This window comes from Pleurodeles waltl, chromosome 7, assembly GCF_031143425.1.
Source record: "Pleurodeles waltl isolate 20211129_DDA chromosome 7, aPleWal1.hap1.20221129, whole genome shotgun sequence".
Lineage (NCBI taxonomy): Eukaryota > Metazoa > Chordata > Amphibia > Caudata > Salamandridae > Pleurodeles > Pleurodeles waltl.
This window is the reverse complement of record NC_090446.1, coordinates 1,547,474,229-1,547,495,389: the sequence shown is the minus strand read 5'-3', so window position 1 is coordinate 1,547,495,389 and position 21,161 is coordinate 1,547,474,229. Positions and strand designations below refer to the sequence as shown.

The 21,161-nt window shown below is 50.6% G+C and overlaps 1 protein-coding gene across 3 annotated transcripts in view; it reads right to left on the bottom strand.

The window, feature by feature from the left end:
* CBLC (Cbl proto-oncogene C) overlaps nt 1-21,161 on the bottom strand; it is a 195,336-nt gene that overhangs the window by 51,084 nt on the left and 123,091 nt on the right. For all 3 annotated transcript variants that reach the window (XM_069201446.1, XM_069201448.1, XM_069201447.1), the window contains 3 exons: nt 17,694-17,807; nt 12,594-12,884; nt 6,349-6,422 (listed from right to left, as the gene is read on the bottom strand). In XM_069201446.1, coding sequence (XP_069057547.1) covers nt 6,349-6,422; nt 12,594-12,884; nt 17,694-17,807 — 479 coding nt within the window. The remainder of the gene's footprint in view (nt 1-6,348; nt 6,423-12,593; nt 12,885-17,693; nt 17,808-21,161) is intronic.

Sequence of the window (21,161 nt, the reverse complement as noted above, 5' to 3'; positions counted from 1 at the left end):
TGTGGTGTATTATATGGTTTGGTTGTGAGACTTCACCGTGTGATACATGTCCAACTCTTCTTAGGGCGAGTCAGGCTTTGTTTGTCAAACCTTAGCTCAACCCTGGGTAGCTGCCGCTTCAAGTAGTCAGGCTTCAACAAAGGAACAAGTTTGAAGGATTTAAACAACACCAAAACAACTGAAGAAGAAAGAAACATGACCCTCAAGAAATCCAACACCAATTTATAAAAATAGATTATATATTTTTATGAATTTATGGGCACCAAAATGAAAAAGATCAATAGAAGGGTTGTGGAGTTATCGATTTTTAAAGAAACAATAATTTAATACTCTTCACTCACCCATGAACAAACATTGGCAAATTCAACAAATTTGATACTTAGAAAACCTTTCAGCAAAAACGATACATCCAGGTTGAATGCAGTCACTTTGGATTACTTCAGGTGAGGTACTCTGGAGGGGAGCTAGTCAGACTGACCAACAAGGTCTCAAGAAATAGTTATCTTCACAAGAAAAGCAGTTCCCAGTCCAGTTCCAGCATTAATGACTCTTTTGGAGTGGCCCTGATGCCAGGGATGTAGGATACTGAAGATGCTGAAGGGCGATGAAGATGCTGTGTGGCTGACTGGGGTCTTCCCGAGGCTACTCATCATGCCACTGTTTGGGGGGGGGGTGACTTTGGTCACAGGGGTCAACATCCCTCAAAGCTTTCTTTGGTCCAGCAAACATTCAGTCACCACTGGACTATTAGTTGCTGAGCACAACAAAACCAGTGGTTCCCTTCTTTTTGCAATAACTCTCCTTGTGGGTCGCCAAACTGCACTCTGATGGCTCTCCTGGGTCCAATGAACTCAGGTCGAACTTTTAGGCATCAGATCTCAGCCTCCCAGGCTGTAGTGCGAGAAAGAGCGACGGTCTGGTGATATGGGACACCAGCTCGCCCAAGCAAACTTTTTTTTTGCTTTTGTAGCCCTTTGCTGTGAAGAGGGAGAGGCCAACTGCCTCTTGGAGTTTCTGCTTCTGTCTGGGCTCAGGGTACAATTTCTCCACGAGCAGCACACCACAGACTCAAGTCCTATCTAGGTTAACCCAAGAAGAAGCAGGTGTAATCCAACTTTTGTGCAGCCTCTCTTTGCCAGGTGCCTGGGCAAAAGAGCAAACCATCTTCGGTCCTCTTCTCCAGTCCGAGTGGGATCTACGTTCTGGGGGCCAGGGTTGCCCCTTTTATGGCCAGAAGGTGCCCTTAATGGAGGACATGGTTACTGGCCAATGGGCTACTTGGTTCCCTCCCGCCTGATGTCAAGTTCCTGTGAAGTGTGGCATCCCGCTTTCCCAGAATGCTCTAATCTGCCCACTCACAAGATGGCTGAACACTTCTCTTGCTGTATGTCGCATGGTAACACGCACTACAACTGTTGTTACCTGGGGGCTATGTGCCCATGGAAATAATGGTTCGACCAGTCTTTCTCCCACTCTGTCCCTGACACCATCCTGGCTATCTAGACAAAAAAGCAGCCCCTCTCGTTGATGTTCACCATTTGCCCTTTTAAGGTGGATTTTCCTTTGAAGCTTGCTTTTTGGGCCAACTCCCCAGGTGTCTTCCTGCCAGGAGGAGGAAACACCTCCTTCAGCGGTTGACCTCTACTGTGTACCTGTCCTGGGAGTCATTTGCACATCTCCCCACATAGGCAGAAGACTGACTTTTCGTCAGCATCAGTAAACGGCCACCAGGAAACTTGGCCAACAGAATGGTAACATTCCAAAAGTTTAATGTAGCAAAAAGTTACATTAATTTTGACTTGGTTATCAAGTCAGGTTTAATGCAATTATTTGTTTGGTGACTTGTATGTACCAGCTTTAATAGTCCTATTCAGAATTTAGCACAGCTGTGTTGTCAGCGTTTAACCCTGTAGTCACCAATGGGACTACTAGCCTCTCTCACAGGAAAAATGACAATTTCTAGTTTATACTGTTAGAACATGGAAAGCACTTGTTCTGCTCTTTAACATGCTGCACACAGCCTTAGGATTCTTTAGGCCTGCTGTAGGGGTGATTTATACACACTAAAAAGGATGGTTTGGACTTTGCCAGTTTTTAAATAGCAAAGTTGATTTAGCATTTTTAAACTGCTCTAGCACCCTGCAGTGGCAGGCTGGGAGTAATCTTTTACCAACTTAGTGGGGCACAACAAGCGCTGCAGCCTCTGGGGGGCAGTTTAACTTACAGAATCTGAGTACTCCTAGTATCTTATACTAGGGCCTTATGAGTAAGTTAGCTCATTCCAGTTAGGTATAAACTAATGAAACATACATGTCTAAGGGTTAGTGCACAGGCACAGAGGTCTGGGTATCAGTCCTCAGTGTACTCGCTGAGTTAAAAAACCAGCAACATCAGTCCAAAACATTAGGGTTAAAAATGCAAAAAGACACATTGCTTTACATGGCTCCCCTCCAGACAAAAGGTGATAACCAACTAACCTACACCCTGCTAGTTCTCGTCATCTAAAGGAACCTGGAAAGGCCGTCTGCACTGGCCTGGTCAGTCCCAGGTCTGTGTTCCAATGAAAAGTCCATATCCTGTAAGGGAATGGACCTCCTTAACAGTTTGGGTTCTCTCCTCCAATCTGCATTAGCCACCTGAGAGGTCTGTGGTCAATTTGATCTGTGAAGTGAGTCTCAAACAGGCAGGGTCTCAGCTTCTTAAGGGACCAGATCACATCAAAGGCTTCCCTCTCGACGGGACTCCAGTGCTGCTGTCTGGGGAAGAATCGCCTACTGATGAAGGCAACTGGTTGACTCTGGCCCAAATCATTCACTTGTGACAACACTGCCCAATCCAATGTCTGGACAGTGAACTATTTGCTGAAACCAGGTGCCTTTAGGCGCTGATCACAAAGCACAAAGGAGAGGTTGCACATGACCTTGGTGTCCCAAATACACAACGGAACCTTGCCCTGTCTGGCCCTTACCTGCCATAATAGTCAGCCCTATCTGCTGCAAGCCTAAAGGACCTCCTTGAGGTGGACAAGGTGATCCTCCCGGGTGGAATGAATGAGACAATATCATCCAGATATGCTGCACTGATTCTTTCCGAGGTTGAAAGCACTCTGAAGATGAACCTCTGGAAGATGGCAGGTGCATTCTTCAAACCAAATGGCACCACTTTAAATTGGAAGTGGCTTTCTGGTGTAGAAAAAAACATCTCCTTGGCTCCTAGTGTGCGAACTATCTGCCAACAACCTGACATCAGGTCAAAGGTGCTCAGATATTTTGCAGCCTCCAACTTATAAATGAGCTCATCAGCTCATCTCAGGTTTCCATCCTTTTGGGTTTGATGTGGGCACCAGTATCACTGGGCTGGGCCCAGGATTATTAAAGGGCTCTATGACCCCCACCTCTAGCATCTTACCTAACGTTAGCCTTGACCTGTCTGACAGTGTGCAAATTATACTCTTAGCAGGCAAGCTGTCACCTGTGTCCACATTACAGGTACACTATGTTGTTAGACCTGAGATCTGAGAAAACAGCCAAGCAAACTGCTTCAAGAACCGATAGCAGGCACTCTCTTGCTGGTCCGTTAGGGTGGAGGAAAGAACTACTTCTCCCAACGTACCACATTTGGAGGTGCCATGCAAAAAGAGATATTTCCTTACACCAATACATAACAATGGACCTGCTGGGAACCCGGTGGGTGGATTCAGCCAGGCTCAGTAGAATCCATGATCATTAATTATTGCACCCACCTGGGTTTACTTTCCAGCTACAGGAGGCAAATGAGCAGCCCTGATCCCAAGATGCACAGGAAGCTGAGCGGTGGTTTTGGGACTTTCTAGTACATCCCTTATGAGACTCCTGGATTGAAGCTGCAAGAGCGATGGAGAGTCCTAACTGATGCAGCTGCCTTCACTCAACCTGAAAGCATACAGGCAAAACCTTTTGCAGGACACTATAGACAGAAGTGAGTTTACCAAAGGGCAGGGGTTGAATTGCGAAATCAACTCTAAAACTACAGCTTTGAGCGGAAGAAGAGAATCCTCCCATCCAGGACCAGAAAGGAGCCTCAGCCTCAGCTTCAATAAGAGGAGAGAAGGAATGAAGGGAGAAAGCAAATGAAGAGGCCACATGGAGGAAATCACATCTGTCCCACAATCCTGGGAGAAGAAGCAGAAAAGAGCATAGCTGAACCTTGCAAATGAATCCAACTCAGGCACATCGAATCAGCTGTACACTCCTATAAAGGTCGAAAGAAACAGCATGTAGATATTTAAGAGAGGGAACACGTGCTGAGATAGTCCGCCCTCACATCTAGCAGATGTGACTCCCCCCAACTTTAAATCTAAGAGCAAGGTGGCCATGACTTCTAAACCAGCTTCTGGCTGCCTATTAATACATGTCTTCATTATTGTGCTGTCAGTGCAGAGAAGGACAGGCTAGTATTGAAATAGGTGGGAAACAGCTACAGGCTCTCTCCAGATGAACTGCTGGAGTGGAATGAATCCTCAGGTTTCTGACAACCATAGTCAGAGGCACAGGGTCTGAGAGAGAATGGGGACCACCAGGGAGAGCCACTGCTTGCCATCTCGTAACCTGATAGAAACTGGGCCCAGAGCCTGCGGCCATGGAAAGACAGGAACAGATGAAGGAAATGTCTGACCAGGGGACCTGACACAGCAAGCTAAAGTCACCAGGACACACAGAGTGATGGAACGCAAGGAAACACATATCTGAGTGGGTGGCACTTGGGGCTAACTTATAAGACCTCTTTTGATCACACCACGTCTGGGACTAATCTCAACCCAACAGGCTAGGTGATTTCACATGGTAGATACCCACTGTTTCGAATGGCTACACCACCTTGAGATGTAGGAGAAACCCGATGCTGGCACTCCATGCTCACACGCCTTGTCCTCCTGGCCTCTAATGGTGAGTAAATCAGCCAGTCGTCTAGGTAAGACTGGATGACAATTGTACAGTTGTGAAGAATAGCCACCTGGGGCCACAACACCCCTATAGAAATATTCAGGTGCGATCTCGGGCAAAATGACAAAGCCCAGAAGTACCAATGACCCTCAAGCACATGGAAGAATGTGTAAAAAACAGTTCTGGGCCAAATAGACTGGACTTTGACAGCAGGGGTTAAGCAGGCAGACCTTCTGGGATGCTCTGCATGCTTTGACTGTCACTTGAGCGCCTGTGCATGTCTCTCCACTAGTCCTGGCCTGTTCATCCTCCACAGGCAGGTTGAACCTGGACCTCTGCTGTTCTTTGTACTTTCTTCCCAGTGGTTGTTGAGGTCAGACCCTTAATTCCTGAGGAGGGCAAACGAGTGAATGGCCACCATAGAGCCATTGATGAGAGTAGGGAGAGAGTCCCAGGAGGCTGAGAAGGGAAAGGACGGTTCACCAAGGAGGGAAATGAAAGACGGAAGACAACAGTGGGGGCGAAAAAGTCCTCCTTGTGGTTAGAGACTTGTACACTTGCCCTGAATGCTGATCTGTACTGTTGTCTAATGCAGATTTTTTTGTCCTAGGTGAACACAAATTATGTGTGTGCGCCATGACAGAGGCCTGTCTCATTGATTGTGGTCTCGTTTGGGCGCACAAAGCTCTGCCGTATAGTGGTGGAAGGCTATTGCCTTCACCGGGAGGTAATCAGCACAAGCGTGGTGGCGGCAGACTGGGAGTGAACATGTCCTTATCACCCTGTGCCACTGGAGTGAGGGCTAGTGGCTCACTCACCTTTTAAAGCTCAGCTGCTGTGGGCTTAACTCACCCCTTGGCCTACATCAGGCAGATGTGGGGTGCACTGCAGCGCGGGAGTAGTGCATCATTTACCCAGCATGCACTACCCTTCTGGTCCCCAAACACAGGCCGCGCCCCATAACAAGGCATGAACAATATGGCTGCACTGGAGGCTGTCACAATCCCTTGCAGCCCAGCAAGGATCCTGGAAACGGTGCCTGGCACTTTGCTGCCGGCCCCTCAGTGGTAAGGATACCCCATGGTGAAGGGTCTTTCTCCCACATCCTGTCCTGGTCCTCACGAAACAGACACCGCAATGTAGCAAAGACTGGGACAAGAATGGGTTGAGGGGGTGATGGCTCCAACCTCTCACACACGAGTGATGAGGCATGTGCGTGGTGCCAGAATATCATAGTCAAAATATTCTGACATAAATATTGTTTACTAAAATAAGACCTCTATGGCTTTAATAATTGACAAACTACACACAGTACCAGGATATTTTTGTAAATGGTATTTACAGCCCAAAATGTAAGTCATATCATACTGCTGTATACAATACTCTGACGTTCACCCGGGGCCCGAGGGCCCCCCTGACATCTACTCACCCTGACTCCCAAGAGCCATCTGTGGAGCGGCTGCTGCCATTCTGAAGATCACTGCTGTCCAGGGCCGAGGGATGCTGCGAACGCAAGTTAGAAAGACAGGTCTTACTTAAGTGGCCATCCTTACTCTACTGTTCAAGAAGAAATACTGAAAAAATACTTTAAAAATACTTTAAAGTAGCCTCCATATATTCTGAAGCTAGATGACAGATGGAGCATCTCTCCACCCCAACTAGACATGTGCCCACCCTCCCCCTCAAAAGAGTCAGAAGGAGGCCAGCAGGAGTGGCAGCTTCACTTGCCTCAGAGACAGAGGACAACAAAGCGAAACCATATTGTTTCCAGGGATTGGAGCTCACATCGTTTGGAGAACAGAGACAGGAACCCTTCAGCGGAGAGCTGAAGACATGAACATTCAGCGTAGACTGGGAGTAAATAATCCTGTAGTCTACTCTCAGCATTACCAGCAGGCACTTTTCTTCTAGTATCACCCCCTACAGACACTTCTAGCATCATACTCGGGGGGTTGGGGTGAGGTGGAAGGTGGAGCCTCATCCGAAAAGCCACGTCTTCAGCTTCTTTCTGAAGATGGTGAGCGATGGGCTTTGTCTGAGGTGCAGGGGGAGGTTGTTTCAGCTCTTTGCTGCGATGTAGGTGAAGGATTGTCCTCCGGCGGTGGTTTTCCGAATGCAAGGGATAGGTGCCAGTTGAGCTGAGTGGAGCGATCTGGCGGGGGTTTTGAAGGAGACATGGTGGTTCAGGTAGGCCAGTCCAACGTTATGTATGGCTTTGTCTGTGTGGGTGAGTAGCTTGAAGATGATTAGTTTTTCTATTTGGAGCCAGTGGAGGGTCCTCAGGTGCTGGGAGATATGTTCTTGGCGTGGAAGGTTAAGGACAAGTCTGGCAGACGCGTCCTGGATGAGTTAGAGCTTTTAGATGTTTCTCATCGTGGCGCTGGCATAGACAGCGTTGCCATAGTCAAGCTTGTTTGTGACTAAGACGTGGGTGACTGTCCTGTGGCAGTTCGCTGGGATCCATTTGAAAATTTTCGGGAGTTTGTGGAGGGTGTGCCAGCAAGAGGAGGTGACTGAGTTTACCTGTCGAGTCATAGTTAGGGAGGAGTTGAGGATGATGCCTATGTTTGCGAGCATGCTCAGTCAGTGAAAGCGGGGTGCTGAGAGATGTGGACCACCAGGAGTCGTCCCATGCTAAGGTGGCGCTTCCGAAAATGATGAGCTCTGTCTTGTCAGACTTGAGCTTAAGACAGCTTTCTTTCATCCAGGTGGCGATGGCTTCCATTCCCCAGTGGAAATTCCTTTTGGCCGTGTCCGGGTCTTTGGTGAAGGAAATGATGAGTTGTGTAACATTGACATATGACATGATGTCCATTCCATGGTTTCTGATGATGGCTGTGAGTGGGGTCACGTATATGTTGGAAGAGAGTCAGAGAGGATCCTTGGGGAACTCCCCAGCTGACTCCTGTGGGCTTAGATGTGTAGGGAGGGAGCCTGACCCTCTGAGTCCTTCTGGAGAGGAAGGAGTGGATCCATTTCAGGCCTGTTCCACGGATTCCTATGTTGCGGAGTCTGGTGCATAGTGTGCTGTGGGAGACCATGTTGAAGGCCGCTGAAAGGTCGAGGAGTATGAGTGCTGCAGTGTGGCCACAGTCTAGAAGTGATTGGATGTCGTCGGTGGCTGCAAGAAGAGCTGTCTCCATGCTGTGGAACCCGGACTGGGAGCTGTCCAAAGAGTTGTTGACTTTGATGAAATTTTGCAGTTGTGTTTTGATGGCTTTCTTCAGTACTTTGGCTGAGGTGTGGGTAGCAGCAAGATGGGTTGGAAGTTCTTTAGTTCTGATGGGTCGGCTGAGGGTTTCTTCAGGAAGGGGCATACTTCAGCGTGTTTCCAGTCCTCGGGGAAGGTACCAGTGTTGATGGAGCAGTTTATCGTGTTCCGGGGCTCGGGTGATGGATGTGCTGGCTCTGATGTAGATGTGGTGCAGGAAAGGGTCTGTGGGGGCTCCGGAGTGGGTGCTGTTCATGATTTTTTCTGTTTCTTCTGTGGTGAGCGTGGACCAGCTGTGGATGACCTGGGTGGGTTCTGTGGGGGTGGGTCAGTTGTAGATTCTGGTGCTGGGTTGGTTTTCTGGGACAAAGCTGTTGTAGATGTCTTGGATCGTGTGGTGGAAGAAGGTGGTGAGTTTGTCGCAGAGGTCTTGTGACGGGGGATACTGGTGGCTTCGAAGGTGGCATTTGTGAACTTGTTTATGACTGAGAAAAGTTACTTTGTGTTGTGTGTGGAGGAGTTGGTGCATTTCCAAAGTGCGTTCTTTCTTGCGTTCTTGATATGTTGGTGGTGGATGTCGGTTTCGGCTCTGAAGGAGGCAAGGTTTTTGCTGTTTTGGCTGTTCCTCCATTTTTTTTTAGATGCCTGGGGGTGCATTTGGATTCTTGGAGTTCAGTGGTGAACCAGCTGTTTTTCTTTGGTATGTGCTTGGCCGATGTCAGACGGAGGGGGGCTACAGTGTCGGAGTATTCGGTGAATTATGCATTGACATTGCGTGCTGAGGTGTTGGCGTCATCAGAGGGAGGTGGGAGGGATTTGGTGAGAATTGTGTTGAGTTGCTCGTTGGTTATATCATTCCATTTCCTGTGAGGGATCATGGGGGTGAGAATGCGGCTGCTGGGTGCAACAATGGTAAAGTGTAGACAACGGTGCTCGGTCCAGTCTGGGGTGGAGATGGTCTCAATGGTAATCAGTTTGCTTGAGGTGAAGATGGGGTCCAGTGTGTGTCCTGCGATGTGCGTGGGCGCGGTGATCAGCTGTCTAAGGCCGAGGGTGAAGAGGTTGCCAAGTAGAGCGGTGGTGTTTGGATCGTTGCATCCTCCAGGTGGAAATTCAGGTCGCCGAGGAGGAGGTAGTCGTTGGATTCCAGGGCCTGGGAGGTGGCGATGCCTACGATGTCATCGATGAATGCTGGGTATGGGGCTGGTGGCCTGTAGACCAGGGTGCCGTGGATGGAAGAGTTGTGATTGGTGTGGACCAGAAAGTGAAGGTGTTCCATGGTGGTGCGCTGTTCTTCTGAGTTGGCCTTGATACGTAGTGAAGACTTGTGTATGATGGCAAGTCCACCACCCAGGTGGGAGGGCTGTTCAATCCTTAGGATGCTGTATCCATCCAGGATGGCGATGTCTGGTCCCGAGGTGAGGTTGGTCCAGGTTTCGGTAAGGAAGTAGATGTCTGGTCGAGCGGTATCGTTTAAATCCCAGAGTTCTGTGGCATGCTTGTGGAGGGAGAGGATGTTCAGGAGGAGGCAGTTGATGGATTGTGGTGGGTGTTGTTATTTCCGGGTGTGGGGAGTACCTTCTGCTTGTTGTGGCCAGCAATTAAGTTGCAGTCCCTGCCCGAAAAAGGTCCGTGGGTGTCTTTGGGGGATGTGGTGCAGCAGTCCCTGAGGCATCCGTTGTTAAGGAGGTGGAGGGTCACTGCATCATAATGGATGCTGGCCAGGGGATGGCTTGTCAGAGATCCAGGGTTCCTGGCACTGGGCATGGTCCGGGCGTGGAAGGGCGCAGACAGCAGGCACTTCTAGCATCATCTGCAACAGGCACATTTAGCATCAACCCCCGCAGGCACTTCTAGCATCACCCCCAGCAGGAACTTTTAACATCATCCCCAGCAGCCACTTTTAGCATCACCCTAGCAGGCACTTTTAGCATCGCCCAAACAGGCACTTTTAGTATCATCACAGCAGACACTTTTAGCATCACCCCCAGCGGATACTCTTAGTATCACTTCCAGCAGACATGTTTAGCATGATCACAGCAGGCACTTTTAGCATCGCTCCAACGGACACTTTTGCCATCACGTCTGGCAGACACTCTTGGTATCACGTCCAGCAGACACGTTTACAATGACCCCAGCAGACACTTTTGGCATCATCCCAGCAAACACTCCTAGTATCACGTCCAGCAGGCATGTTTTGCATCACCCCAGCAGACACCCATGAAAAAGCAAGGTGAATAGAATTAGATGGAAGAACATGTAAACCTGACTGCACAGGGAGCTCGTGCCAAGGCACTGGTGGAGTGCAGTGCCCAGGACAAGGGCCTTCAACCCACTATCACCGTCGCTTGACACTGCACCTGGAGGCGTTCTCTAAAAGGACAAAGTCACACAAAGAGGAGGGAAGAATGCATCGCTGACCAAAGCTACGCTACACCTGGCTGACTATGGCGACCAAGGTTCATCCTTGAGAATTCTGGGTCCCTGGACCCACACAGGGGGTGAAAACCCTTGTGAACCCAAGATGGTTCTTGCAGGTGTCGGGGACACACACCACCGGAGGAAGATTGTGACTTCCTAGGAGAAGGCTGACTCAGGAGTTCTACTCTACCCCGACTGCCGCTCCCCCTTGGCAGAGGTCAGTGCTCGAACTGAGCATCCGATGACTGAAGTGAATATCTCCAGGACCCTTGAAAACATGGGGCCGGAATCAGCTCTGTCTTACCCATACACGGTCTCCCAGGACACCCTCAGAAATGTCCTAGCCACACAGGGGATCCCAGGAGACCCTCAGCACTGTCCTAGCCACACACGGGCTCCCAGGAGAGACCAGCACTGCCCTATCCACACACAGACTCCCAGAAGAGACTTAGCACTGTCCTAGCCACAGGCGGGCTCCCAGGAGAGACCAGCATTGTCCTAGCCACACACGGGCTCCCAGCAGAGACCAGCATTGTCCTAGCCACACGCGGGGTATCAGGAGAGACTCAGCACTGTCCTAGCCACCCTTGGGCTCCCAGGAGAGACCAGCACTGTCCCAGCCACACACGGGCTCCCAGGAGAGACAAGAACTGTTCTAGCCACACATACGCTCCCAGGAGAGACTCAGCACTGTCCTAGCCACACACGGGCTCCCAGGAGTGACCAGCACTGTTCTAGCAACCCTTGGGCTCCAACGAGAGACCAGCACTGTCCTAGCCACACAGGGGATCCCAGGAGACCCTCAGCACTGTCCTAGCCACACACATGCTCCCAGGAGAGACCAGCACTGTCCCAGCCACTCACGGGCTCCCAGGAGAGACAACACTGTCCCAGCCACACACGGGCTCCCAGGAGAGACAGCACTGTCCTAGCCACACATGGGCTTCCAGGAGAGACCAGCACTGTCCTAGCCACAGGAGGGCTCCCAGGAGAGACTTAGCACTGTCCTAGCCACCCTTGGGCTCCCAGGAGAGACCAGCACTGTCCTAGTCACACACAGCCTCCCAGGAGAGACTCAACATTGTCCTAGCCACACACAGGCCCCAGGAGACACCAGCACTCTCCTAGCCACCCTTGGGTTTACAGGAGAGGCCAGCACTGTCCTAGCCACACACAGGCTCTGAGGAGAGACTAGCACTGTCCTAGCCACCCTTGGGCTCTCAGGAGAGACCAGCACTGTCCTAGCCACACACAGGCGCCGAGGAGAGACTAGCACTGTCCTAGCCACCCTTGGGCTCTCAGGAGAGACCAGCACTGTCCTAGCCACACACAGGCTCCCAGGAGAGACTCAACATTGCCCTAGCCTCATGCAGGCTCTAAGGAGAGACTCAGCACTGTCCTAGCCACACACAGGCCCCAGGAGACACCAGTACTGTCCTAGCCACACACAGGCTCTGAGGAGAGACTAGCACTGTCCTAGCCACCCTTGGGCTCTCAGGAGAGACCAGCACTGTCCTAGGCACACACAGGCCCTGAGGAGAGACTCAGCACTGTCCTAGCCACCCTTGGGCTCCCAGGAGAGACCAGCACTGTCCTAGCCACCCACAGGCTCTGAGGAAAGACTAGCATTTTCCTAGCCACACACAGGCTCCTAGGAGAGACTCAGCACTGCCCTATCCACCCTTGGGCTCCCAGAAGAGACTCAGCACTGTCCTAGCCACTTGCGGGTTCCCAGGAGAGACCAGCACTGTCCTAGCCACCCTTGGGCTCTGAGGAGAGACCAGCTCTGCCCTAGCCACACACAGGCTCCCAAGAGAGACCAGCACTGTCCTAGCCACCCTCGGACTCCCAGGAGAGACCAACACTGTTGTAGCCACGGGACAAGTAATGGAAAGAGGTTCAACATGTCATGGAACTGCAAACATGCAGCTGCCTCTGTGCGCTGTGTGCGACAACTGTCCAGCCTCGCAGCCCTAGACACCTCTGTCTCCTCTGTCCCCCATCCCCCTTACAGGGCACTGAAGGCCTCACCCCAAACTCACCCTGGCACTGCTGGCTTGGGGCTCCGAGCTGTGGGGCGGATCAGCCACCCCCGGGGAGTGGCTCCTGGGGGCGGCCACATCCTGGTACATCGCCCCCTGCAGCAGGTCCATGGCCGTCAGCCTGGCCTTGGCACGGATCCTGGGTGGCCTGCTGGGGTCTGCGCCAGAAGAGGGGGTCGCTGTGGTGTCCCAGGTCGCAGAGGCCGGCACACTGGGCAGGGGGCGGCTTCGTAGCCAGAGGTCCATGTCCTGGCTCTGTGCTCTGTCTGAATCTGGAGGACCCTCCAGCGCCTGTGGGAGGAAGAAGAGAGGAGTCAGTGAGTCCCTGCTCCACACACAGGTGCAAGAGGAGGCGGTGAGTCCCTGATCCACACACAGGTGGAAGAGGTGGCGGTGAGTCCCTGCTCCACGCACAGGTGCAAGAGGAGGTGGTGAGTCCCTGCTCCACACACAGGTGGAAGAGGAGGCGGTGAGTCCCTGCTCCACGCACAGGTGCAAGAGGAGGCGGTGAGTCCCTGCTCCACACACAGGTGCAAGAGGAGGAAGTGATTCCAGATGCAAGAAGAGGCAGTGAGTCCCTGCTCCACACACAGGTCCAAGAGGAGGCAGTGAGTCACTGCTCCACACACAGGTGCAAGAGGAGGTGGTGATTCCAGGTGCAAGAAGAGGCAGTGAGTCCCTGCTCCACACACAGGTGCAAGAGGAGGTGGTGATTCCAGGTGCAAGAGGAGGCAGTGAGTCACTGCTCCACACACAGGTGCAAGAGGAGGTGGTGATTCCAGGTGCAAGAAGAGGCAGTGAGTTCCTGCTCCACACACAGGTGCAAGAGGAGGTGGTGATTCCAGGTGCAAGAGGAGGCAGTGAGTCACTGCTCCACACACAGGTGCAAGAGGAGGCAGTGAGTCACTGCTCCACACACAGGTGCAAGAGGAGGTTGTGATTCCAGGTGCAAGAAGAGGCGGTGAGTCCACACACAGGTGCAAGAGGAGGCGGTGAGTCCCTGCTCCACACACAGGTGCAAGAGGAGGCGGTGAGTCCCTGCTCCACACACAGGTGCACAACACACTGTGCCTCATCCACTGCAGATGCAGCAGTGCTCATAGATCCCAACTTCTGCAGACCCTCCAGCGTCCCCACCGTCCCTTGATCTTCTAGGGTCTGGATCCTGCTGTGTGCGTTCTGTCAGTGTTGTGTGTAGACAAGGGCCCTGCACCCCACTTGTGGGTTGTGGTGCTCTGAAGGAAGCGTTTGTGATGCAATCATACAAAGTTGTCATGGGTCACCTCCTCTGTGGTTTGCCCAGGCTTATGTATGTATGCAAGTATATATGCATGTATGTGTGTTAGTATGCACATGTGTATGTGTGTATGTATATATATGTGTGTGTTTATGTATGCACGTCTATATGTGTGTTTGTATACATTCATGTTCCATTTGTGTATGCATGTCAGTATGTATATAAGTATATATATGTATAGTTGAAAGGCAGTGGATCTATGTGCGGGGTCAAAGGCAAAAAAAAATAGTAAATGTGACTGAAGCGGGAGAAGAGGAGAGCAGAGGAGAGGAGAAGAGAAGAGATAAGAGAAGAGGGGAGAGGAGTGGAAAGGAGGGAAGGCAAGAGAAGAGAGGAGAGAATGGTAGAGGAGAGGAGGGAAGAGAAGAAAAGAGAGGAGAGGAGGAAAAGGACGAGGGCAAGAATGGGGAGGAAAGGGGGTGGAAGGAAAAAGGAGATGGAAGGGATGGGGAGGGAAGAGGGAGAGGGGAAGCGACGGGAGGGGGAGGAGAGGGGAAGAGAGGAGAGGAGAGGAGAGGAGGGGGAGGGGAGAGGAGTGGAGGGGAGAGGTCAGAGGGAGAAGAGAAGAGAAGAGAAGAGTAGAGAAGAGGGATGAGAGGGGAGGAAAGGGGAGGGCAAGGGAAGGGAGGAGAAGGGATGGGAGTGGGGAGGAGAGGGGAGGTAGTGGGGAGGCGGGGAGAGGAGAGGAGGGGAGAGGGGAGAGGAGGGGAGGGGAGAGGTCAGAGGGAGAAGAGAAGAGAAGAGAAGAGAAGAGAAGAGAAGAGAAGAGAAGAGAAGAGAAGAGAAGAGAAGAGAAGAGAAGAGAAGAGGAGAGGGGATGGGAAGGGAAGGGACGGGAGTGGGGAAGAGAGGTGAGGAGGGGAGAGGAGAGGAGGAGAGAGGGGAAAGGAGGAGAGGGGAGAGGTCAGCGGGAGAAGAGAAGAGAAGTGGGGAAGGGTGGGGTAGGGAGGGGAAGGGACGGGAGTGGGGAGGAGAGGGGAGGAGGGGAGAGGAGGAGAGAGGAGAAAGGAGGAGAGGTCAGAGGGAGAAGAGAAGAGAAGAGAAGAGGGGAAGGGAAGGGAGAGGAGAGGAGGAGAGGGGAGAGGAGATGAGAGGAGGGGAGGCACAAATACACTCCTGAGATGTTGTTCTTTCTATGTGTGCTGCACAATGTAGCAGACATAGAAAGAGAAAAAAAGAATGAGAAATAAGGATCTTTCTCCCGGTAGTGCGTCCCCTGGTGTAGCATTTTGCAGTATTCCCATATCTAGCAGAGTTAGTAAATCTGGGAATGCTTCAGAACCCATGGGTGGATCTATGGGTGGATCCCTGGGGACCCCTGCAGTCACCCATGGACGCCTCCCTGGGCAGAGTGGCGCAGCACAGAGATCTGTGCTCTCTTGCATTACTCTGGATTTACCAAGCCATGCAGAGGATCCCTTCTGATCTGCGTCAGTGCAGTGAGAGGCGGAGATCCCACATGTCACACTGTTCTGTGATCTCCACAGGGAGTGAGGATGAAACTAGTGTTATGTGTACCATAGAGGAGCAGGGTCCACGTGTCAGAGATGAGTCCGGCTTTATGTTCATGTGCAAGGCCGGATGGTCTCTTAGCAGGTCTCCACCAGCAGCTACCACTGAGCAGGTATCCCGCCAGGTGCCGGAGCTAACTGCAGCCTGCTGGAGATGGACCAAGTTCTTCCTTCCATGTTTGTCTTGCTTCATTCTTTGGGTCTGATTTAGAAGCCACTTTAACTATTGAACAGGCTTTTGTAATCTCAAAACCAGCACATCACAGCAATAGAACTATCATGTGCAGGGAGGGGCTCTGACTCAGCTTCCTGTGCAACTGATTGGTTGGAGAATGGAATAAATCTTGGGTCTGCCCATCCAACTATGGCCTGCTTGGGCCAGCGAGTGTCAGTCTTACAATGGATGACACCACGGGGCAGGGGTGTGTACATACACCAGCAGATATGTAGAGTGGTGGCCTGCTTCCTTTTCACAGGAGTCTGGGAGTTGTGTGCCAGCAAGAGTGTGAAAGCCTCCACAGTAGTGGGCGTTTTTCAGCATTTTCATTGAGGCATATTTAAACACAAAGTCACTGTGTGAACCGATGAGGGACGCTGCCATTTCAGATTTTGGGCAACGCTCTTCTTTGCAAAGCAAATGATCAGTGAGAGTGAACGTGTTGCAAGTAGTTCAATCATACATCCATGCATGCAGTAAGTAGCCCAAGGCTCAGCCACGCATGCAGTAACTACCCATGGCTCAGTGACACATGCAGTAACTACCCATGGCTCGGTGACACATGGAGTAAGTAGGCCATGGCTCAGTGACACATGGAGTAAGTAGGCCATGGCTCAGTGACACATGCAGTAACTACCCATGGCTCGGTGACACATGGAGTAAGTAGGCCATGGTTCAGTGACACATGCAGTAAGCAGCCCGTGGCTCGGTGACACATGCAGTAACTACCCATGGTTCGGTGACACATGGAGTAAGTAGGCCATGGCTCAGTGACACATGCAGTAAGCAGCCCATGGCTCGGTGGCACATGCAGTAAGCAGCCCATGGCTCAGTGACACATGCAGTAAGCAGCCCATGGCTCGGTGGCACATGCAGTAAGCAGCCCATGGCTCAGTGACACATGCAGTAAGTAGCCCATGGCTCAGTGACACATGCAGTAAGCAGCTCATGGCTCAGTGACACATACAGTAAGTAGCCCATTGCTCAGTCACGCATATAGTAAGTAGCTCATGGCGCAGTGACACATGCAAGTATGTAGCCCAAGGTTCAGTGGCACATGCAGTAAGTAGCCCATGGCTCAGTCACACAAAGAGTAAGTAGCTCATGGCTCGGTGGCACATGCAGTAAGTAGCCCATGGCTCAGTGGCACATGCAGTAGGCAGCTCATGGATCAGTGGCACATGCAGTAAGTAGCCCATGGCTCAGTGGCACATGCAGTAAGTAGCCCATGGCTCAGTGGCACATGCAGTAGGCAGCTCATGGCTCAGTGACACCTGCAGTAAGTAGCCCATGACTCAGTCACACATAGAGTAAGTAGCCCATGGCTCAGTGACACATGCAGTAAGTAGCCCATGGCTCAGTGACACATGCAGTAAGTAGCCCATTGCTCAGTCACGCATATAGTAAGTAGCTCATGGCTCAGTGACACCTGCAGTAAGTAGCCCATGACTCAGTCACACATAGAGTAAGTAGCCCATGGCTCAGTGGCACATGCAGTAAGTAGCCCATGGCTCAGTCACACATGCAGCAAGCAGCCCATGGCTCAGTGACACATGCAGTAACTATCCCATGGCGCAGTGACACCTGCAGTAAGTAGCCCATGACTCAGTCACACATAGAGTAAGTAGCCCATGGCTCAGTGACACATGCAGTAAGCAGCTCATGGCTCAGTGGCACATGCAGTAGGCAGCTCATGGCTCAGTGACACATGCAGTAAGTAGCCCATGACTCAGTCACACATAGAGTAAGTAGCCCATGGCTCAGTGACACATGCAGTAAGCAGCTCATGGCTCAGTGACACATGCAGTAGGCAGCTCATGGATCAGTGGCACATGCAGTAAGTAGCCCATGGCTCAGTGGCACATGCAGTAGGCAGCTCATGGCTCAGTGACACCTGCAGTAAGTAGCCCATGGCTCAGTGACACATGCAGTAAGCAGCTCATGGCTCAGTGACACATGCAGTAAGTAGCCCATTGCTCAGTCACGCATATAGTAAGTAGCTCATGGCTAGGTGACACATGCAGTGGGTAACCCATTGCTCAGGGACACGGGCAGCAAGTTCTTTATATACCTACCACAGAAGGGGCACTGGGGCGGGCTCCCAGCTGTGCACCCACAGTGCACCGGTTGAGTAGGTCCAGGCGACGAGGGATGGGTGGAAGCACTAGTGCAAGTGAAGGTCTGTCTGCCTATAGTGAGAAAGGGAGAAGAGGAGGGTGACATGGACAGTCAAAAACAGAGGACTGAGGGTCAAAAACAGAGGACTGAGGGTCACAAACAGAGGAATGAGCATTATAATCAAATTTAAGGAATCTCAACTGAGCTGTCCCAATCTGACTGTGAGGAGATTTTGGAGTGGAGGGACCGGGAGGATTGACTGATTGTCAGACTGTGGAAAGTAGAGCTCTCAGAGGACTCAGTGATTGTAGAGAGTTGTGTACATGGAGACTCATTGATTTCACTAAATGTGGAGAGAGAAGACCCCCTGACTGCGGAGAGTGCAGACTGTCACTGAGAGTTGAGAAGGTCGAGTATCAGAGAATTCCCTAACTGTAGAAGTCTGAAGACTCCGAGAGGACTCTGACTACAGCAGTCTACTAAGTAGGTATCAGCAGTGGAAATGTGGGTGATCTGAGACTGATCCTTCACACATTCAGTGACCAAAGATTGCAATCAGTTCCTTAGCTTGATCACTCGCTAGGATTCCAGTGACCCCCACACTGGTCACTCAAGGGATATCTCTAGCCTAGCACTGGTCTCCGCTCAGATACACCAGTCACCCAAACTGGTCACTTAGAGAAAATCTAACCTAGCACTGGTCACCACATAGATATACCAGTGATCCCCACACTGGTCACTTAGAGATATCTATGACCTATTAATGGTCACCACACAGACATACCAGTCACTCTTGGCCAGTCACTCAAGGGATATCTCTAACCTAGAACTGGTCACCTCACAGACATACTAGTGACCCCACACTGGCCACTTAGAGGTATAGATAACCTAACAATGGCCATCGCACAGATATACCAGTGACCCCACACTGCTCACTCAAGGGATATCTGTAACCTAAAACTGGTCACTATATAGATACACCAGTGACCCCACACTAGTCACTAATAGATATCTATAACCTAGCAATGGCAACCACTCAGATATACCTCTGACCCCACACTGGCCACTCAGAGATATCTATAACCTACCAGTGGTGACCACACAGATATACCAATGACCCCAACACTGGTCACTTAGCGATATCTCTAACCTAGCAATGGCCATCGCACAGATATACCAGTGACCGCACACTGCTCAATCAAGGGATATCTGTAACCTAGAACTGGTCACTAAACAGATATACCAGTTACCCCACACTGGTCACTTACAGATATATCTAACCTAGCACTGGTCACCGCACAGATATACCAGTGACCTCACACTGATAACTCAAGGGATATCTGTAACCTAGAACTGGTCTCTGCTCAGAAATGCCAGTGACTCCACACTGGTCACTTAGAGATATCTATAACCTAGCAATGGTCACCACACAGATATACCTCTGACCCCACACTGGTCACCTAGAGATGTCTATAACCTAGCAATGATAACCACACAGATATACCAGTGATCTCACACTGGTTACTTAGAGATATCTCAAAACTAGCACTGATCATCGTACAGATATACCAGTGGCCCCACCACTGGTCACTCAAGGGATATCTCTAATCTAGCACTGATCACTACACAGATATACCAGTGAGCTCAAACTGGTCACTTAGAGATATCACAAACCTAGCACTGATCACCGTACAGATATATCAGTGACCCCACACTGGTCACTCATTGGATATCTCTAACCTAGCACTGGTCTCTGCTCAGATATACCAGTCACCACACACTGGTCACTTAGAGAAAATCTAACCTGCCACTGGTCACCACACAGATATACCAGTGATCCCCACACTGGTCACTTAGAGGTATCTATGACCTATCAATGGGCACCACACAGAAATACCAGTCACCCTAGGCCAGTCGCTCAAGGGTTATCTCTAACCTAAAACTGGTCACTGCACAGATACACCAGTGACCCCACACTGGTCACGTAGAAATATCTCTAATTTAGAACTGGTCACCACACAGACATACTAGTGACCCCACACTGGCCATTTAGAGGTATATATATTACCTAGCAATGGCCATCGCACAGACATACCAGTGACCCCACACTGCTCACTCAAGGGATATCTGTAACCTAGACCTGGTCACTATACAGATATACCAGTTACCCCACACTGGTCACTTACAGATATCTCTAACCTAGCAATGGTAACCACACAGCTATACCAGTGATCTCACACTGGTTACTTAGAGATATCTCTAACCTAGAACTGATCATCGTACAGGTATACCAGTGAACCACCTCTGGTCACTCAAGGGATATCTCTAATCTAGCACTGGTCACTACACAGATATACCAGTGAGCTCAAACTGGTCACTTAGAGATGTCCTGGACCTAGCACTGATCACCGCAAAGATATACCAGTGACCCCACACTGGTCACTTAGACAAAATCTAACCTAGCACTGGTCACCACACAGGTTTACCAGTGATCCCCACACTGGCCACTTAGAGATATCTATGACCTATTAATGGTCGCCACACAGACATACCAGTCACCCTAGGCCAGTCACTCAAGGATTATCTCTAACATAAAACTGGTCACTACACAGATATACCAGTGACCTCAAACTGGTCACTTAAATATATCCCTAACCTAGAACTGGTCACCGAACAGATATATCAGTAACAACACACTGGTCACTCAGAGATGTCTCCAACCTAGCACTGGTCACCACACAGATATAGCAGTGATCCCATACTGGTTACTTAGAGATATCTGTAACCTACCACTGGTCACCGCACAGATATACCAGTGACCACACCATGGTCACTCAAGGAATATCTCTAACCTCGCACTGGTCACCAAACAGATATAACAGTGAACACATACTGGTCATGTAGAGATATCTATAACCTAGCACTGGTTATTACACTGGCCACTTAGAGGTATATATAACCTAGCAATGGCCATCGCACAGACATACCAGTGACCCCACACTACTCACTCAAGGGATATCTGTAACCTAGACCTGGTCACTATACAGATATACCAGTTACCCCACACTGGTCACTTACAGATATCTCTAACCTAGCAATGGTAACCACACAGCTATACCAGTGATCTCACACTGGTTACTTAGAGATATCTCTAACCTAGAACTGATCATCGTACAGGTATACCAGTGAACCACCACTGGTCACTCAAGGGATATCTCTAATCTAGCACTGGTCACTACACAGATATGCCAGTGAGCTCAAACTGGTCACTTAGAGATGTCTTGAACCTAGCACTGATCACCGCAAAGATATACCAGTGACCCCACACTGGTCACTCAAGGGATATCGCTAACCTAGCATTGGAATCTGCTCAGATATACCAGTCACCCCACACTGGTCACTTAGACAAACTCCAACCTAGCACT